General features: G+C 44.3%; 1 protein-coding gene across 4 annotated transcripts in view; it reads right to left on the bottom strand.

Moving 5' to 3' along the window:
* The window catches only part of MOB3B (MOB kinase activator 3B), a 212,408-nt gene that overhangs the window by 125,646 nt on the left and 66,000 nt on the right, over window positions 1-20,762 (bottom strand). For all 4 annotated transcript variants that reach the window (XR_004681303.1, XM_035016523.1, XM_035016525.1 and 1 more), the window contains exon 2: window positions 17,343-17,965. Coding sequence is in view for 3 of the 4 variants with exons in the window: in XM_035016523.1 (XP_034872414.1) it covers window positions 17,343-17,760 (418 nt within the window). In the remaining variant the exon portion in view is untranslated. The remainder of the gene's footprint in view (window positions 1-17,342; window positions 17,966-20,762) is intronic.

Genomic DNA, 20,762 nt, shown 5'->3' with positions numbered 1-20,762 from the left:
TGCCCTTTGCATGGCCCACCTCTTTTCCGAGTCCCAGACCTGTATATCCACTAGCCCGGTGCATATTCTCACTTGGATGTCTCAGAGCACCGCAAAATCAACTCATCCAAACTTCCAGCCCCCCAGATTCCTCCTCCGAGATTCTCAATCTCACTAAGTGGCTCTACTTAAGATGCTCAAGCCAGAAACCTAGGAGTTACCCTTTACTCCTGTTCCCTGCTCTATCCCCATACATTCCATCACTGATTCTCCCTGCTAAATCTCTCCAATCCACCAAATTCTCTCCACACTTGAGTTAGGGTTGCACCATCTCTTATCTGCATCACTGCAGTGGCTCCCAGCTGGTCTCCATGCACCCATCCTCGCCCCTCCCCGATTTGTGGCCAGGGCAATCCTTTTAACGTTCAAGTCCTACATTGGCTTCTCTGCCATCAGAGGCTCCCTGGGACCACAGAATAAAGCCTGGAGTTCTCAGGACCTCCGTGTTCTCGTGCATGGCCTCCAAGGCCCCGCTACCCCCTGGCAACCCCCCCGCGTGTCACTCCTGCCTCACTCACTATGCAGCACTCACAACTGCCTCCTCTTATCCCTCGGAGATGCCACGCTTTTCTCAGCTGGGAGCCTCCACATGGCTCTCTCCTTCCGCCCAGACCACCTCCCTCCCCTGCCTTCTCACCCTTGCTGAATCCCACTCGCCATCCAGTGTCACCTTAAAAATCACTTCTGAGGGGCACCTGGGTGGCTCAGTCGTTAAGCATCTGCCTTCGGCTCAGGTCATAATCTCAGGGTCCTGGGAACGAGCCCCGCCTCGGGCTCCCTGCTCGGCGGGAAGCCTGCTTCTCCCTCTCCCCCTCCCCCTGCTTGAGTTCCCTCTCTCGCTGTGCCCCTCTCTATCAAATAAATAAATTAAATTAAAAAAAAAAATCACTTCTGAGCTCCCCCCCTTACAGACTTTGTGTGTGTGTGTATTTGTGCATGCGTTTGTATTTCATATATTTGGCACACTGCATTTTCTTCTGCTAAACTGCCCACATTTGTAATGATTTTTTTCACTTGTTCATTTGTCAGCTTACACGGAGCACGATGCTCTAGGCACCGGGGTGGCAGCATCAACTGGGCAGGATTCCTGTGCTCACAGGGCTTCCACCCTTTGTAAAGTCTCACTCACTATTTTTTTTTTTTAAAGATTTTATTTATTTATTTGAGACAGAATGAGAGAGAGAGAGAGCACATGAGAGGGGGGAGGGTCAGAGGGAGGAGCAGACTCCCTGCCGAGCAGGGAGCCCGATATGGGACTCGATCCCGGGACTCCAGGATCATGACCTGAGCCGAAGGCAGTCGCCTAACCAACTGAGCCACCCAGGCGCCCAGTCTCACTCACTATTTAATTTTAAGTTCCGGGAGGAGAAGGTCATGCTTGTTTGGCTTACCATAGTATTGCAGGGCTCAGCACACCAGCACCTCTCTGGTGCGTGTGAAATATTCGGTAAATATTTGCTCACTGTCTGACTGGCCTCCCGAAGTTACGGGGCACGCAGCGAGTAAATACATGTTGAATTAGACACCTTCTTTCAGGCAATCATGTGCATTGAACAAGGTAATTTTTCAGATTCATGATGATGATTTTCATTTATCATTTGATTTTTAGTAAGGAACCACTGGTTCTCTTATTCCTGTTAACTAATATAAATGAGTAAGATAATTTCAGAATGAAAACAGTATTAAGAAAATTGGACAAGATGGTCTAAGAGACAAACAGAAAGGATCTATGTCATATTATGTCAAATGTTTAGAGAAGTTCTCTCCAAGGAGGGGAAATCTGAGCTGAGACCTGAATGACAAGGAGCCAGCTACACAAAAATCCAGGCGGAGGGTTCTGGACATGAGGAACAGAAAGTGCAAAGTCTTGGAGGTGGGGAGGAAGAACTAGCAGGGGTGGAGGGTGGGGTTGAGAAGCTCCAAGAACACCTGGAGTCCGGTGGGCAGGGGGAAATGACGCAAGAGGAGGTCTGAGTAGCTAAGGGCCTGCTTGTGAAGGATGTAGCAGACCAACGGAAGGATTTAGGACTTTTTTCTGGTTGTAGTGGGAAGATACTGGAGCTTTTTAAGCAGAGAATGAACATGATCTGATTTGTGATTTTTTTTTTTTTTTTTAAGATTTTATTTACTTGACAGAGACACAGCGAGAGACGGAACACAAGCAGGGGAAGTGGGAGAGGGAGGGAGAAGCAGCCTTCCCGCCAAGCAGGGAGCCCGATGTGGGACTAGATCCCAGGACCCTGGGACCATGACCTGAGCCGATGGCAGACACTTAACGACTGAGCCACCCAGGCGCCCCTGATTGGTGATTTTTAATAAAATATCTTTCTGCTATGTGAAGAATGAGCTAAAGAGTGTTGTGCCCCCCTGGGTAGTAAGATCTCCTAGAATATCAAAGACTACTATAGGAAAAAAAAAGAAAGGTTATTCGTTAATTTTACTCCTTTTTGGTGAGTTTCAAGCCTTGCTGAAAGCAATGGGATAACTGTCCTATTTTATTGGACATGAGCCAGTTAAGAGGCCATAGCTCTCTTATCATATTTACTTATTTATATGAGATCTATTTATCTACTAATCATTGATGACTCTGATCCATTTCATGGGGAAAAAACAGTAGTCATTTCTGATTAAAAAAAAAAAATCTCCCTTCAGCTACTACAATGTGCATAACACTGTCACCAGAAGCCTTCCTTCTGAAATGCTCTGATGCATCCTACATTTGTCAAACTCATTATTTATGAGCAGTGAGCTATGCAATAGAGTGAGAACCATCCTTAGGGAAACATCTGCCTTAGATCTGAAACTGCTTATTCTCCAAGGAAAAAAGACTTCAGTTTGTTTTTTTTTTTAATGTCATTTAAAACAATGTATTGAAGCATTTTTAGTCTGAAGCCTTCTTGTTAAGGCATGGAATAATGACTTCCCTGAATCCTACTGAAAACAAAAACACATCTAGAAACTATGGGAGAACAGCAATCACGTTGCTATTTCTTAAATTAAGGAGATGGACTGCTGGACGAGATGAACGGAGCATCCTGATAAGGCCCTCCCATGCAGTATGTCAGATGCATTTTTCCTTTTCTTATTTCACTGCAGTACCACTAAGACATTGTGATGCAAGCCAGTCTACCTGTTGGAAGCCACACCCACAGACAGCAGTAGCAGTAACTGCACAGATAGTTGGGGGCACTGAGAATTCTTGTGAGGAAGGGGCTGTACCACCCATTACAGTCACTCAGCCTTTTACCACACTTCAGTTTGGGCAGAGGCGCAGAGCATTAACCTTAGAAAAAGCCTGAGCAGTAAAGTCAGAGCACTACCAGCTAGAGGGGAGCTTGATTCAGAGCCCCGTTCCTGCCCAGCCTGGGAGCCCTCACTTGCTCCCTGCTCAAAGCACGGTGCCCAGCCTGAGGTTGTGGCTGGCTTCTGAGCTTCTGCTAAGTTGGTGGGAGGAGGCCCTCTTCAGTGGCAGGAGGTTTAGGACCCATGACAGACCCATGAGGATGAGGCAGGTGCTTGGGGCAAATTCACTAGGAGGCAACCAATAGAGCCCCAGCAGATGGCAGAGTGCTATGGCAAGAGGATAAGGGACAGGGAGAGGAACTGGGCTGGCCAGTGTTCAGCATGGAAGGGACTGGCATCAAGTAGTGCAGACCGTGTTATCAGTCTGGACACCAGAAGTGACTCCAATATGGGCACAACTGGGCAGACAAGGTGGGATGCCAGTCTTAAGGGACTGGGGTACCAGGTAGAGCTCCAGGCAAGAATTCACTTCCTGGTCTTGGAATGTGGGACGTGGGGTTGGCCTAATACATAAGATTAGGAGAGACCAGCCTGCCACTAAGACCTGGTAAGAAAGTCAGAGTCTCTGGTGGGTGAAGTGCTCCAACTATGGGAACAGAGGGCTCTCAGGGGTGTGGAGGAGCCCCTGAGAGGTAGCCACAAGGACCGGGCAGACCAGTCTTTGTATCCCACTGATGAATACAGTACTTGGAATGTGGAGGGGCTTAATAAATAGCTGCTGAATTAATAACCCCGAACCTCGTTCTGAAACCTAGCTTTTTCAAGAAACCTGTCCTTACAGATCTATGTAGTGTGTAATTTAAAAGGTTCACTTTGATAACATCCCCTTTCAAACTGTCTTGGAAAAGGCTACTCTATTATATCTGAAAACCTTGAGCCCTGCTCTTGGTTGTCTTTCTCCCGAGCTGACAGAGTGCCCCATGGACCTCGCTCAGAGGCCAGGTGCTGGAGAGCATGGCGGGGAGGCCAAGGAGCCGCAGGGGGTGAACCATACACCTGTGCCACCTGAAACAGCAGTGCGTCCAGTCAGCCCCATGAGTCATCACAGACTGACAAAGGCAGCCAGATTCCAGGGCTGTTCTAACACTCAATATGTTTTCGGGCTAAAAAAATTTCCTGGGCCCCGAAGTGTCCACTGTCTGAGGGGTGACTGAGAAACCACGGCTGAGAAAGTCCACCTCTGCAGGAGGTCCAGAAACCTGCCTCTGACCCCACCTGTCGGGGGGCTTGCAGCCTCTAGGGTTTTTATTTCTGGGAGCCTCAATCACGAATTGGGATGTGCAGCTTCTCCTATGGGAGAAAGACCCAGCACCTACTTTGCAGAGATACTGTATCGGCAATATTATTAGGAATCATGGTAGTTGATATTTATCGTACATTTTCTATATGCCAAATCTATGTGTTATCCTAAGACCTCATAGCAACCACATGACCTAGGTCTTCTAGCATTACAGCAGAGGAAATAGGGTTAACCAACCAAGGAGCAAAGAAGGGGAGGCAGAGGGAGGCAAAGGGATTGTACATATGGTCCTGAAAATTGAAGACTGTACTATATTGGTCTGCCCAGTGATTCGGCGTGAAACCACACAGGGCGCTGAATGGAGCAAGCTGGCATACCCTCATATTCTTTTTTTTCCTCGTCTTCTTCCTAACCAGTGAGACTTCTAATCTTTACACACACACACACACACGCACACACACAATCAACCCTCACCACACACATGAAAATCACTGAACCACCTGTCTCACCTTATTAATTAATGGGAGGTTTGTCCCATTGACATCAATGTCCCAAATTGCAGGTGACTGTGTCAAACCCCAGCATTCAAGGCCATGACTTGAAATACCTTATTTCATCCATGCAGGATTTCTTCTGCAAAGGCCCCACGCCCTGGTATCACAGAGAAGTCAAACGTTTTGCATCTTTGAATTATCCTTTCATTTGTTTTCTCTCACTCAGTCTTTGAACATCTTTACGTCTGTGAGTTTATGTGAAGGCATGCACGCACATGCCAAGAATGTGCATGTCCCAGTGAAAAAACACGATGGAGTCAAACAGAGCTGCTACAGGCCTCCACAGGCTGCGGGACCCCGTGCCTCTCTGAGACGGTCTCCTTATTTGGAAAACAGGCAAAACACACCTCTCTAAAAAGGCTATTCCAAGTAACTGGACTTTGTAAAGCACCTAACCTATTGTAGATGCTCAGTAAATGGTACATATCATTATTACAGCAACTGCATAAAATCAAAGCTAGGTAATGACATAATGCACTTAGAAAGGCAGATGTGAGATGTGCCTCTGACAAAGCAGTAAAACACATTTCATTTGGCATAAGATATTTTTCTAAAGATTTATTTATTTTAGAGAGAGCGAGAGTGTGTGCGAACATGAGTGGGAGGGGCAGAGGGAGAGAGAATCTCAAGCAGACTCTGTGCTGAGTGTGGAGCCCAACGTGGGGCTCGATCTCATGACCCTGAGTTCATGACCTGAGCTGAAACCAAGAGTCAGACGCTTAACCGACGGCACCACCTAGGCACCCCTGGCGTAAGATATTTTAAAAACCCCACCTAAAAACTATTCTATCCCCAGAATCTGTCTCATCTCTGTCCATTTGCAGGTTGGAAGCACTATGGTCATGTCTATCTAAAGCTGACTAACGGCTGTCTCCAGCACAGTGTCCTTTGTCATGGGGCTCAGTTAATGCCAAATTTAATTATCTATGCTGCTGATGGAAAGAACAGGTCACAGATAATCCAAAAGAGCAAATACTTCCTAGATCATTCATCCAATTTCTTTCCCATAATAGCTTACAAGTATTACTTAGGTTTTGGCTAATGCTGGTACTCTATAAGAATATGTACCAGTTGATGGTGAGAAGACATTCAGGGCCTCTCTGATTCAGACAGAACACCATCCTGAACTTGAACACCTGTTGCAAAATATTTGCAAGGTGAATAACCGGTGGTGGTCAACCAGTCCTCACTGTATGGCACAGTAATTATTTCACAGCAATTCCATTCAAATTTTAAAATGCTGCCTAGATGCACATCAAGAACCACCAATTAAGGGTCTAGTTTGAAGTCGCTCTTTAGGTCGGTATGAACACACTGCTAAAGAAACCAGAGGGTTCGTTTTTTTCAAGAGAGTATTAGCATCTTTCTTTTGGTGGTCCTACAAAAGTCTGTGAGAGAGAGCCTACCTAACTATGAACACAGGGGGAGAAAGGTCATCAGCACTGCTGGGTAAATATCACAAAGTTTATGTCCCACTGATCAATGGGACCCTAAGAACAGTGTTGTCTAACTGGTTTATACTACATGATGTCACCAATGTCACCACTGCCACAAGGGACAGCAAACCCTCAATGTAATTTTAATTTGTGTTCATTCAACCAAAATGTCAAGTGCAAAGGACTGGCCTCCCCGCTGCTCTACCTCTATCAGTGGTTTTCAAAGTACTGTATGGAACCCTGGGGGTTCTTTCATGGGGGTCCTGTCGGGTACACAAAGTCATCACATTTCAACTATTTATCTGTGACCCTGGACTTGAACGTAAAACAACGTATCACAATACATTGAAATGCAGAAGCAGATAGGAGAGTCCAATTGTCTTCTAAAGAGACATTAAAAAGATTTACAAAAAAAATAAATAACAATGCCACTCTTCTTACTCTATTTTTTTGTTTTGGGAAACCATTACTTCTCATGGAAAATGTTATATATGTTAATATGTGATAAGTTTATTATTTTTTCAATGAATAAATATTTGTAAACTTTCCTACTTGTAATTTCTAATATGGTAACATTGATAGGTACAACCCATGTAAACAAAAGGCCTTTGGAATTTTCGATAATTTTTAAGACTATGAAAGTGTTCTGAGACCAAAAAGAAAGGGGAAAAAAAGAAAAAAAAATTGAGAACCACTGTTCTACATCTATCTCAAATCTTACAGCATCCCAAATCCCTGTTCCAACTTTGTCTTCCCAGAACTTATCACCGCCTAAAATTATATCATACATTTATTTGTTATTTTTCTGTTTTCTCCACAAGTCAGTCACTTGCCTATTTGTTCTCAGATCCATTCCCCACCCTTTGCAACACAGGTTCCCCAGGCTTCTGTGCCAAAGACAAGGGAGGGTACCGGGAGGAGAACAGAGCAGGGAACAGATGCCCAGGCACTTTTCATCGCCCTCTCTTCTTTGGACTCATCTTCTTGGCTCCAGGGCTTGTGGACCAGGTCTTTGCTCTGTGCTCCCAGCTCCTGCTGAGGAGCCCTGGCTCCCAGGACCTGTAATCCCCTCCCCTCCCTTTGTCGAATCCTAGGGTCATGGTGGCTCCCACCTTTTGTTTATTACTTGCTTGCTACACCATCCCAGTTTGACTGTCCAGCTCTGCCCATACTTCGGGCAGAGAGAGTCATCTCAAGTTCCTCATTTAAAATAGGGATAATAATAATAATGGTCAACCAGAGCTTCTGTGATGATTAGAAAAAAATATCCAGAAAGAACTAAGCACTGTGTTTGGCCCAGAATAGGTAATACATGTTCGTTAATATGACTACTACTGTATTTTAAACTTTGGAATTTTACTGCCCTACAGAAAAGATGGAATCTACTGCTTTCAGCTGGTGGTCAAGTTTTGATTCTTAACTGGGATTCTAATGGATGTGGGAATTATTTTTTTCCCAAGATCACTACTATAATTACGATATGGTCAATAACTTTTCTCAATTTTTATTTCAGTTGGAAAAGGAGTGTGCAGAGAATGCTGCAGGAGAAATTCTCCTCTGTAATCAGGCATTAGAAACTGCAGTAAATCACAAGACTCCCCTTTTTATATCACTGCAAAAAGGAAACAAAGCTCAAATTTATTCAGCACTTAACTCTCTACCGGGAACTCACGAAGAGCTTCATGTGCATTATGACACTTAATTCTCATAACCTTACAAAGCAGATATCATCATTACTACCCCCATTTTCCAGATGAGGAAACAGGCTCAGAGAGGTTCAGGGCTTGCCAAGTCACAGAGCTCATAAAGCGAGGAACAGAGTTGAACCTGGACTGATGATGAGCCATTCGTCCTATACTACTTTTGGAAAACAGAAATAAAATCTTCAGAACACATCCCATGTGTTTTGACAGTTCCTGCCCACAGATAGTTTCCTAGCGACCTTGGTATATGTCATTAACATATTTGCTCACATTTCTCTTCAAAGACATGGGAAGACAGATGCCCTCAGCTATAGGCTTTTTCTTCCCTACTTTGGGATGGCAAAATATGGATGGTTTATATTTGATGAGGGGCCATCACAGGTAAATCCCCAATATTCAACAACTTCCTTCCCTCTGCTTCTTATAGGATCCACGGTAGGACTTCCTGCTGGGCCCAGCAACCAAGGTGATGTTGAAGGAAGTCATCCACAAGTAATTCTTGGTCGTCCCCAGATACTGAGGCTTCACTGTGCTGCCTTGCCAAGCGTCAGCGCTCCCTCACTTCAGCCTGTCATCGCTGGCACCTTCCCGGATGACAGGACTGAGGTAAGCAACAAAACAAACACTCAGCAGTTGGCTGCAGTGTCTCCCTTAATCACTGCTCTCCACTCTTGGGATCGATCCTGGGCTGAGCGATACAGAAACACCGAAAACCTATCGCTTCTTTTGAAGAGTGATTTCTCCGTTTCCTGTGAGAACACTAACAATTCATTTTGTCTCTCCATGAAGACAAACACTTTCACTTCCAGACGCATGCCCTGAGAATCAATGAGACACACCATTAAAGAGGTATTCACATAATAAAAGGATTCTTTGACAAGCTTTCTTTAAATATTGAACTTCCTCTGAGAAATGAAAATGTGAGCCAAGTGACAAAAAATTCCACACCTTCCTATTTTGGGGAATACATTAGTTCTCCAGGTGGCCACTTAGCGCAAAGTGTTCTGCCAAGCACTGCATCCTGTGGCGGAAACAAGAAGGTGGAATCGGCTTGGTGCGGCCCACACAGGCTATGCATGTGAAGCATCTTCTGAAGTCCTACTGTGAACCTGCTCCTGGCCCCAGCAGTCAAGGCCAAGCAGGGTTAATCTCATCCCATGCAAGTTTCCCCTTTCTTCCACTGGCTCCACGAGATGCAGCAAAAGAGGAAGGGAACATGGATGATCAACTCCACAGTCAGATGCTTGATATAATTCGTGGATTTTTATCCGAGGTTCTTTCCTTCTTCACCTCAATTCACCTGACACGTCTACTTCATCACACTGATACCGTGTGATGCTGAGGGAAGGAACGTTTAAAGCATATCCAACACTGAGTTAAGTGTTTGAAATGTAGCATGTTATTTAATACCGTCAACAATCCCATGAAGTAGCTACTGATACGTGCATTTTATAGATGAAGAAACAAGCTTAGAGAGACTGAAGATTTGCTAGTAAAAGTTGATTCCTGGGATTCAAAGTCACGTCTGGCAGATACTAATGCTTTTGTTCCTTTTTACCACCCCGCCCCCCGCGCCACTCCCCCACCCCCCGCTCCAAACTGGCTCATTTTCCCAAGCATCCATTTTACTAGAAGAAGACTTAATGGAAAAGCTGATTATGTGAAGGAAAACATGGATAGAATTAGACTATGAATTTAGCATGAGTTATTAAAGCTAAAATGACAGAAAGGTCCTGTCTGCAGAGACCTTACAGATAACACATGTCCCTAAACCTACAAGGTATTTTAAAGGAAATGAATCACTCTCTACACATGGAGATCTAGGGCAGGCCAATAATTGGATCTCCCTTCAAAATGACATTATTTAAGTATCTATACCCTATCTATAGGGAGGCAGAGCCCTGGTCAGGAGGGCAGAGAGGAAAGGCCTCTGGTATCAGGGCTCTGCAGATGAGCCCTGCTTAGATAAATAAACCTGTGCTCCCTGTAGAAGTCAGTTGGGAATTCCAGTACATGCTTAGGGGTCTCATCCTCACTCCAAATGGCTTGTATCACTGTTCCTTCCAACTCCATACTCTGTTCTGGGCAAGAGTTCTGGTTAAGTCACTTTTGTCCATCCCGTTGCACTTCCAGATATATTTCCACATCCCCTACAGCATGGCTCTGAGCTGGCCTGCTTCTCCATGCAGCATTGACCTCCATAGTGTAGCCTTCCCTGGCTAAGGAAGGACACCATGTCTACACTCACTAACCAAGTTAAAGCAGCAGATGCCCCACCCCTGGCCCATTTCAGCTTGTTTTTCATCTCTGTTTTCCACTGAATATCACATATCCCTTTTGCCTTCCCAACTGATGCTGAGAAGTAACCACTTGTCATCTGAGATCTGGCTCATTAAAATTGCACAGCACAGGTAATGGAGAACTCAGTGCAGGCTGGGACAGTAGGTAATTAGCCTTCCCTTACAGGGCAGTCTCTAGGTCCTCTGAGCTCCCTGTATCTACTTCCCTTCTTCTCTGCTTCTTATCACAAGGAGGCACTCACCATTTTTCAGAGGCATCTCTTGGGATTTGTTGAGTGGGGGTGGTTATTTAACACTGTCCTCATTAAAAGAGCCACCAAGTCACTGCAGTATTGGGTTAACAAGGCAGGGAATTGTGACCATCCAAAATAGACCATCAATTCTCCAGTAGCCAGTGGGGGTGTGGAAGAGTGGATTCAACTGTGTCTGCAAGTTTTCCATGAATATACAACTGAACAAACTTGGGGTCCCAGGCACCCCAGAGGAAGAAAGTTCTTAAAAAGAGCAGAACCGGGGCACTTGGGTAGCTCAGTTGGTTAAGCATCCAACTCTTGATTTCAGCTCAGGTCATGATCTCAGGGTCCTAGGAGCAAGCCCTACCTAGGACTCTACACTCAGGGAAGAGTCTGCTTGTTCCTCTCCCTCTGTTCCTCTCCCTGCTCACACACACTCTCTCTCTCTCTCAAATAAATAAATAAGATCTTTAAAAAAAAAAGAAGAACCTTGGAGTTCCCATCAGTAAGGGCCCACTATAATTTCTATCAGACGCAGGGCCCTATTTTCACATTCCTCACTGTGACTGTTGGGTTTGTCTTAGGACTTTTCCCAGAGAGGATTTAACATCTGTAACAAGCAAGGGTAAATCAAGGATGGTATTGGTTCTGGGATACGAATGTCACAGACTTGGGATGTTGCAGTAGTTGTGACCATGGCTACGGAGTTGGGCCACCTTGGGTCTGAATCCTAGCCCTGCCTGTGTGACCCTGGCCAAGGTACTTAATCTTTCGCATCTGTGAAATTGAAATCATACTATGTGCCTTAGAGGATTGTTTTACATTTTAAACGACATAATGTAGGTAAAGTATTTAGGGTAGTACCTGTCCAAAAGATGGCAGCTTTATTATTAGAGCCCTCCCAACTAGTAAATTCTTAGAAAGCCAAACAATCTCTTAGATCCCAAAGGCAAATCATGTTTCCAGGGCCTTGGGAAAACTTGCTAGCTCACAAGGCTTTCTTGGGAGCTCCATTCCTGGCATGAAGCTACCTGAGAACCTTTTCCCCATCCTCTTGAGAGATCAAATTGAGGTAACCTTGCCCAACACTGATTTTACTGAGTAGCTTGTCCCAGATGTGACCGGTAGGCTATCTCCCCTCTTCTCCACTAACCTGTACCCACCCTCTGCTGAGGTTAGCTGGTTTAACACTGGACATGGGCAGGTTCAGTACTCAATTTTCTGAAAACCAAGTGAGAAGACCCAACCAAATGGCTTTTTCCCTATAGTTAGGTGTTCATCCCCAAAACTCTAGCTCCTTAAAAAACACTGAAATTTCCCAAAGTCTTTGAGAGATGACAACCTGTAGAGAGATTATACCCCATGACAGAGCAATTCGGCAATGAAGACTGCTAACTTTTAAAAATCTTGTTGAGTCTTTTAGAATGCATTTTATTGTTCTAGGATACTGTTCAGAAACTGCCCAGTGGTCTCCATGAATTTGGGTTGGTAGTTATGCAGAAATGTATGCAGAGAGAGAAAAGCAATGAACACATTTGTCTCTCAGCACCACTTAAAGGTGATTATGGCTCTGGTTGGTTGTTTCTACTCACACTGCCTCCTTTAATCCTTACAAAAGTCCTGTGAGATTGAATTACAGTTGTCAGTTTACAAACAGAAACGTGTAAGCTCAGCAATTATGTGTTTACCAACGTCACAGAACACCTCGCGAGGGCAGAGCTCCTTGAATTAATTCAAGTCTCTGCAAGTCCAGTGCTAGTTCTACCACATGGTAAATACATTTTGCTGATGTATGTTCTATCTTACCAGTGTTATACAGATTTATATCAAAACTAAAAAATGAGGGAGACCTACAATAAAAAAAAAAAAAGTTAAAATTTAAAGCCTAAGTATAAACCCAGTTCCCTGACACCTCATGTCTGAAAAGTTCTCCCCATGGACATTTTTATAGTCTCACGTTTCCTGCCACAATATTTTGAGAGAGGATGAAACTCAGCTGTAGCCTCATGCCAAAGGGATGCGACTATTTCCACAATGCACTTGACCACTGAACAAACTACTCATTGTAGAAAACCGTACAGAGCAACCAGACATTCTGGACATTATGGAAGCTGCTCAAGGACATGAACTCTGCTTTGCTCTCTCAGTGCCTAAAACAGGGCCTGCTTCCGAGCAGGTACTTGACAAGCAGTCATTGAATGAATGAATGAATGAACGAATGGTAGTAATAGGTCATTACAGGCTCACAAAGTGTTTTCATGAGGCTAAGTCATACCTTCCCCAATCTTGGAATGTAACATGGAAACAGTTACAGTGCCTGGACACACACTCCAGGCATTTTGGTGGTGATTTTTTAAAAAGAAGCAAACAAAACAAAATAAAACAAACAAATAAAAAAAATCACTTCCTTAAAAGTTATAACAAAATCAGGTTTTGTAAAATTTTCTCCATCCTAGACAACCTCCTAGAACCACTGATTGAGAAATCTTTAGCCATGTGAAGGAAAATCTGCAAAATAAAGATTCATGCTATGAATGGTAGGGGGGGGACAAGGGCATGGATTTTTCACTACTCTTGAACCCAAACTCTGACTTCTGAATGACTTATTAGCTGTACGACCTTGGGAAAGCCCCTGAGCTTGTTTAAATGTCAGCATCTTCAGTGGTAAAATGGAATATTTAATTAATTTAGTTATTGCAAGAATTAAGAAAGATTAACAGCTTGCTCTTAGCAAGGTCAAGAGACGTGAGTCCCCTCCCTCGCCTTTCTCGCTTTCCTTCCCTGCTCTCTCCTTCCCTGACACCCATCTATTCTAAAACCATAAAGGTAGGTGAGATCATGTAATTAATTTTTAAATGTTCTTAATCCTCCTGTTCAGAGACTTTTTAAAAACATGAGTTGGAGGAGCTCTAAGTTTTCCACTCATTTTTTCCTTAGTGTTAGAACTAAGATATTACGTCCTATTATATAACAGAAAAACAGAGAAGCTGAGGGCTAGAACATGAAAATTATTGTTAACTAGACAGGCAATAGAATAAAGAAGAAGGATGTAGCTATTTTTCTGCTGTTATCTCTAAAAGCGGTTGAAGAGATACAATGGAAGAGGAGGAGGCCTCTGCTTCTAAAGTTACTGCTGTCTTAGAAGCTTTCACAGGGACATCTGTTGACTTTTTCACAAAGGAAGCTAAAGGGGATCAACGGGGAGTGGAGGAGACTATGGTTCACGAGGGAGCCACATCTGTTTGGTATGCTCCCAACTGAGAACACTCGACTTCAAATAGTATGGGTATCCTAGTTAAACTAGGATCCAGGAACAGATGAAAGCTTTTCTTTCCCCCCATGTTTCAATGGCAGAGATCAACAGCTGTTTATATGCTTTAATACCTAACTGAGGGTGAAGCCTTCACATCTGTCAGTATTTTCCGGTCCTATTTCCTTGGATCACAGTGGGGAGGAGGTGAAGTCTGAACCCCTCCCAATTCCCAGGCAAGAACACAGAAATATGCCTGGGATCCAAAGCCATAATGCTAAGCAGAACTCCCCATTTCTCATCTACCCAGGGTCTGCTGTTTGCAGAGAATTCTTCTTTTACTTTATCCTGACAGACATCTTGATCATTTCCATGATAATGACTCACGGCAGACAAAGATCAAAAAGATGAAAAGTAGGCTGGAATCAGGGGGAGGAAGAAGAGGAGGAAATGAATTCTAACAGAGAAAGTGGCTCCTAAAGATAAGTTTTTTTCAAAAGATAGAAACAATTTAATCCAAGGGCAAATGACAGAGGTGAGCAGGATGCTGATGAAGACCTTTAGGGTAATGGTGGATGGCAGTGGTTTTTACTGACCTCTAACATTTCACGTTGGAAAAATTAAACAGAGAAAATTAAACTCTATGAAGGCAAGGTGCAGGATATACTGAGGAGGGTGATAAAGGGATTCAGAGGTTCTGTTTAAATTTTGATCACCAGCACTACAGATATGTTGGGACTTTATAAAGATTATTTTTTCCTTCATCCTTCCATCCATCGATCTGTCTATCCATCCATTCAATAACTTGTAAGCCACCAAGACTGGACTTAGAACTGAAATATTTAAATGAATAAAAGACATTCCATAACCTTAAGGGGCTTACATTCTAATGGGTGAAAGCCTTCACAGAGGACATGGTATAAAGGATGCAGGAAAATTCACTAGTTAGAGAAGATGGGGGATTCCAGAAGGAGAAAACAAGACAGATAAAACCAGAGAGGTAAGATACAGACTGTTTTTGAGGGGGAATGAAAAGCATTCTGGGCAGTTAAAATAAACAGAGGAGTGGCAGGTGCTTAGTACAAGTGCAGATTCTTTGGTCTCATCTAAGAGATTTTGATTTAGTTGGGGGAAGGTCAAAGAATTTGCATTTTGAAAAGAAAGCCCACGTAATTCTAAAACAAACAAATGTTTGACAACTCCAACTTATATAGATTAACATTTCCCCAAAGATGCTAATGGTGCTTCATTAAAAAAAAAAAAAAAAAGATACAGGTTCAAATTAGGAAATACTACATATTAAAGTATTCCTTTCTCAGAGATTTATAATGCACATTAGCATATTAAAAGTCCTGCAGTAAAGAAATTGTTTTCATTCAGCAGTTCCCAACTTATTTTCCATGGACAAAAAAAAAAAAAAAAAGCACAGTGCACCCTTAAGGTCTCTCAGAACTATGTACTATGGAGCAAAGGTTGGGCAGAGCTGAAACAGAGGATTCTGACCAGGTGAGTATGTTCTGCAAGTCCACTGAATGGCTAAGGAAATGTCTGGAAAAAGACAGCAAAGTCAGTGACTCTGGGGGACATGGCGGCATCCGCTGATTTCCTCCAAATAAAGTCTAAAACCATCTATGATGTCCTAGTTTCCAAGCCGACTGCCAGAAGCTTCCTTACTCTCAAGTAACACACCATGGCTCTGCGATGTTATTTCTGGTCACCAACTCTATGTGGTAGCCACAGCTGCCAGAGACAGCAGAAGTGCCCAGAGTTCAAAGCACCAAGCAGCAGAAACAGAAGGCGAAAGACGAAGAGGACGTATCCTTGCCCACATTTATTGATCTTTATTGCTATCACGTGTTCTGCACAGAGCATTGGCAGTTGGCGAAATTCCTCCTAGCAACAAAAGAAGCCTCTGACAGTCAATGAAAGTACAAAAAGATATGAACCTAAGAACGTCCCAGCCCCCTGCGGTGCCTGTTACATGGCTGGGGGAGTTTTGGAACCCTGCCTTCTTCCTCCTGTGCTGGTGAGCTCAGGGAGTTTGCACAAGCACACACACCATTTCCTTCCTTAGCAAGGAACAGCACAGAGCAAGAGCAGGCGAGAGCTGGACAAGCAAGGCAGCAGGGTGATTCTGAGCAAATTGGTTTGCGTGCTGAATATTTCAAGATGTACATGCAATGTATACACTTTTCTCCCCCCTGGTATTAGCTTAATTACTTCCATACCCCCCCACACCCACCTCAACTTCCCATATGCCACATGGAGACACACACATCCCATCTAGAGGGGATTTCAACAATGTGTTCCAAATGCTTCTTTTATATCCCAAACCATCTCAGAGCTTTTTAATACTACTGTCCAACAGCACAAGTATTTTCTCAATCATTCCACAAATAGTTCCTGAGTGCCTACAAAGGTTCCAGGGCACCGTGTTAGATACTGGAAACATAAGAGTGGAAGTAGGAGAGTGCTCATTCCTATTGAATCTCAGGCCTAAAAAAACAAAACAAAACAAAACCTGAATTTTAAATTCAGCCTGTCAGTGCATGGAAAATCCAATTATCAGCAGCATAAAGAAATATAAAAGGGAGATAAGGTTTGGTCCTTCTTCTTGAAGAGTTTTATGGCTCAGAGCACCAAGCAAATGAAAGCATTTGCATTTCAAGTGTCCTAGTGGGTCCAGCAGCTTACATAAGAGTCCACAGTTAACAGTACAACCTGGAATTAATAACAATGATCAGGAGTGGGCAGAACAGAATGCCAGGATCACTATTTCCCCAGAATGCCAACCCCTGTTTGCTTCATCCCCAAACAAGCACATAGAGTCTCACACTGGGATTCCCTAACCTGAGAGACGAATACCAATAAATGCACCAGAGTTAATGAAACTTTAACTAATTAGCCAAAAAAATGAAAATTCTACCAGGATAACTGGGTGGGTTTGGAGTCTAGTCCTAAGGAAGCCAGCAAGATCAAATCTAACATCTCACCAAGGCAATGTTCCCTAACATGTGGAATGTGTACCACTGAGGCCCACAAAATAACTCTAAGTAGTTCACAAATGGTTTTTTGGTGTTTTGGTGGGGTTTTTTGTTTTGTTTTTTTAAATTTCAAGGAGGTATCTTAGATGTGGAAAAAGACACTGCTGGTATAGTGGAATTTAGGGAAATACCAATAGGTGTTCCCCAGCATTTAGAGACAGTCCTAGAAGAAGCCTCTGCAAACTTTCTGAGCTTGGGTGGGATGCAGCAAAATAAGCAAGAAGCTGGTCACGGACTTACCCACACAGGTTGGAAATATGTCCTCATTGTTGATCTGCACCTCGATCCAATCCATAAGAAGGTTCATGTACTGAGGAGCTGGGAGGGCAGTTGGCTTCTTGTACTTGAGGTCATCCTGCCACCGATACTCATATTTGGGGCCCCCCGACATCACGGGGCAGGTCTGCTCGGTGCAGAACTCACAGATGGTGCCATAGATGAGGTTGATCCGATTGAAGAAGTCCACCACGTGCACCGCCACCCAGTCGTTCTGGTCCTCCCCACTGGGCAGCTGCACAGCCGCCTTCAGATCCACGCCTGAATTGAGGGATGCCTGAGCCCGTTTGTGGAGCTCAAATCTCTGTGTGCCGGGTTCAAATTTCCTCTTGGGCCTGAAGGTCTTGTCCTTGTTGAACACCTGCTTCAAGGCTATGGACATGGTCTTCTCCTTCTCTTCCTTTTTTTTGCAGGAAGCAAAAAGGCACCTAGAACTTTTCAGGGAGAGGTCACAACCCAGCAGGGTTTTCCACTGCCAGCCCTCTGGCCCCAGGCTTGCGGTCTGCAGCTTTTAATCTCTTTTAGGCGGCCCCTTCCACCTTCCTCTTGAATAGTCTCCAAGAGAACCTCATGTTTCTTTCTAAAGGCTGAAGAGAAAAGGGTCTTATTAGTACCCAGTTTGCATGTAGGAACGACAAATGCTTAGATCTGATTTCCACCTCGCTTCTGCCAGTACCTACTTCCACCCAGGTATAAGGATATTGAGGACACGCCAAACCCCCGAGCATCTGTAATGGTGATTCAAACCACACAAATAACTCTTTTTCTTCATGGCCTTGGTCAAATCTCTGGCAACTCTTCCCTGTGTGGACATAGGCTAATGGACTCTCCAAGAGGTTAACATGAACATGTTAGTCAAGGGCCCATCCCCATCCCACATAGGCCCCTTTATATAGCACTCCCCACTGCCTTTATTGAGTAAGCATGGAATCGCTACCCCATGCTCTTAAATATAACTGGTTGGAGCAGGGGTGGCTATCACACCATGCTGGCTAATAAGAATATCTCTCCTCGGAATTTGGGATCAGGGCCCAGCCTTTGTCAGGCATTGTTCCTGAGAAACAATGAAAACGGCCTCATTGAGCCCTATTTGGACCACATGCAGTGCAGTTAAGAAAGCTGCTCTGCAGAGAGGGGAGGGAGAAGAGAAGAACAAGGAAGGAAGGAGAATAAGGGGGGGGGGGGTGGAAGAGGAGGAGAGGGGAGAGGAGAAGGAAAATGTCACCGACATACAGAGAAACAGATATAAGAGCACAAGTGGCTATAGGAAGAAGACGACAAGAGAAAAAGAGAAACAGTGAGGACAGTGGTTTCTTGAGTTCCTGTTAATCTTCTAGGAATTGGTTCCAGTTATTATTATTATTTTTTTAAGATTTTATTTATTTATTTGACAGAGAGAGAGACAGCGAGAGAGGGAACACAAGCAGGGGGAGTGGGAGAGGGAGAAGCAGGCTTCCTGCAGAGCAGGGAGCCCGATGCAGGGCTCGATCCCAGGACCCTGGGACCATGACCTGAGCCGAAGGCAGACACTTAACGACTGAGCCACCCAGGCACCCCTGGTTCCAGTTATTTCTGAAGCCCTTGAGATCCATAGATTTTCCCTGAATTAATCAAATAAATCCCTGGGTGGCTCAGTTGCCTGGGTGGCTCAGTGGGTTAAACATCTGCCTTTGGCTCAGGTCATGATCCCAAGGTCCTGCTCAGCGGGGAGCCTGCTTCTTCCTCTCCCTCTGCCCCTGCTTGTTCACGCTCACTCTCTCTAGTGCGTTCTCTCTCAAATAAACAAATAAAATCTTTAGAAAAATAAATAAATCTCTTGTTTCACTTCAGCTAACTTGAGAGGGTTTTGTTTCTTTCCAAGAATCCTTAACTATGACAGCATTTATCACCCCTGTAATATTTCATCCTTTACACCTTTGATACCATACCCTAGAGTTCTGAGGCAGGGGTGTACAACAAAACTTTCTGTGATAATGCAAATGTTCTCTATCTTTGTTGTCCAATATGGTACTCACTAGCCATATGTGGCTAGTGAGTACCTGAAATGTGGCTAGTGTGACTTAAGAACTGAATTTTTCATCTTACTGAACTTGAACGAATTGAAATTCAAATAGCCACATGCAGCTAGTGGCTACCATTTTGGAAAGTGTAGCTTTGGTCTTCAGTACTCTCCTCTTTATTACCTCATTTGACCCTTACAAAATCCTGGTGTGGTTTATAGTAGATTTGTAGTAGTTATCACTATCCCTGGGTCTCTAAAAGATAAATTTACTTGCCTAACAACATCCCATAGCTAGTATGGGCATAGTTAGGATTGAAATCGAGTTTCTTGACTCCTAGTAAATATTCTTTCCACATAGCCTTATATTCTAAGAAGTGATGCCCTTCAACCTGTCTTTCCTGCTGGTTCCTGAAGTCCCTTTACCCAGACCTTCCATCCACAAATTCCATAAAGACCGCAAGTATAGATTGGCTGGAGGTAACGATTGTGTCCTGTGGCTTGGAAACAGAGAGGAGATAACTGATCCACTTGTGGATCAAGCCCTAGCAAAATGGGCCAACAGCTGCAGCCAGATTCAGAAGAGCCCATCATGGAATCTGCTACAATGAACTTGGAGCGTGATCCCACTGTACTGCTCTTGCCCTACATAGATGGGGTTTTGCTATTCCACACTCAAACATGGCATGGCGATGCATTCAACCTTAGGTCATTCAGGTAAAAACATAAAAACAAAAACACCTGAGACATGCGTACTCCCTCTCACAAGCTGTTCTCTGTCAGAACTGCTGATCATTCAGGTGCAAGCCTCCTCTGGCCACCCCCTGCAGCCCCCGTCTGCTCACTTCCTCCCTCTTATCTCACTCTCTTCCTGTTAGCTTTCCACTGAAATGCCACATCTCCGAGGTGGGTTTTTCCTCCTCCGCTCGTGGCGTTGAACACAAACACCCCCCACAAAGAGATCCATGGGGAAAAGCAGGTCCCGTGGCACTCTCTGCCTGAGGCCATCTGTGAAATCACACTCTGGGGTGCTTCAAACTATCACCACGAAGGACATCACCACGCAAACTCTGCAAACCCCTGGCAATCTCTCCCTGAAAAGAACACCTTCCCAAAGGCTTAGTCGGCCTGGAGAGAGGTTTGAGAAAACCGAGGGCCCTAAAAGTGCTTTTCCAAAATAAAAATATGAGCTAGAGGTTGGGAAGATAGAGAAAGGATGGTGAGGTTGGCTTTTTTTTTTTTTCTTTTAAAATAGACAATACTGGGGCGCCTGGGTGGCTCAGTCAGTGAAGCGTCAGACTCTTGGTTTCACCTCAGGTCATGGTCTTGGGGGTTGTGAGATCGAGTCCACCTTGGCTCTACACTCAGGATGGAGTCTGCTCAAG

This window comes from Mirounga leonina, unplaced genomic scaffold, assembly GCF_011800145.1.
Source record: "Mirounga leonina isolate KUSES-001 unplaced genomic scaffold, KU_Mleo_1.0 Mir_170, whole genome shotgun sequence".
NCBI lineage: Eukaryota > Metazoa > Chordata > Mammalia > Carnivora > Phocidae > Mirounga > Mirounga leonina.
Note: the sequence above shows the minus strand (reverse complement) of the source record. Positions and strands in the feature narration are given on the sequence as shown.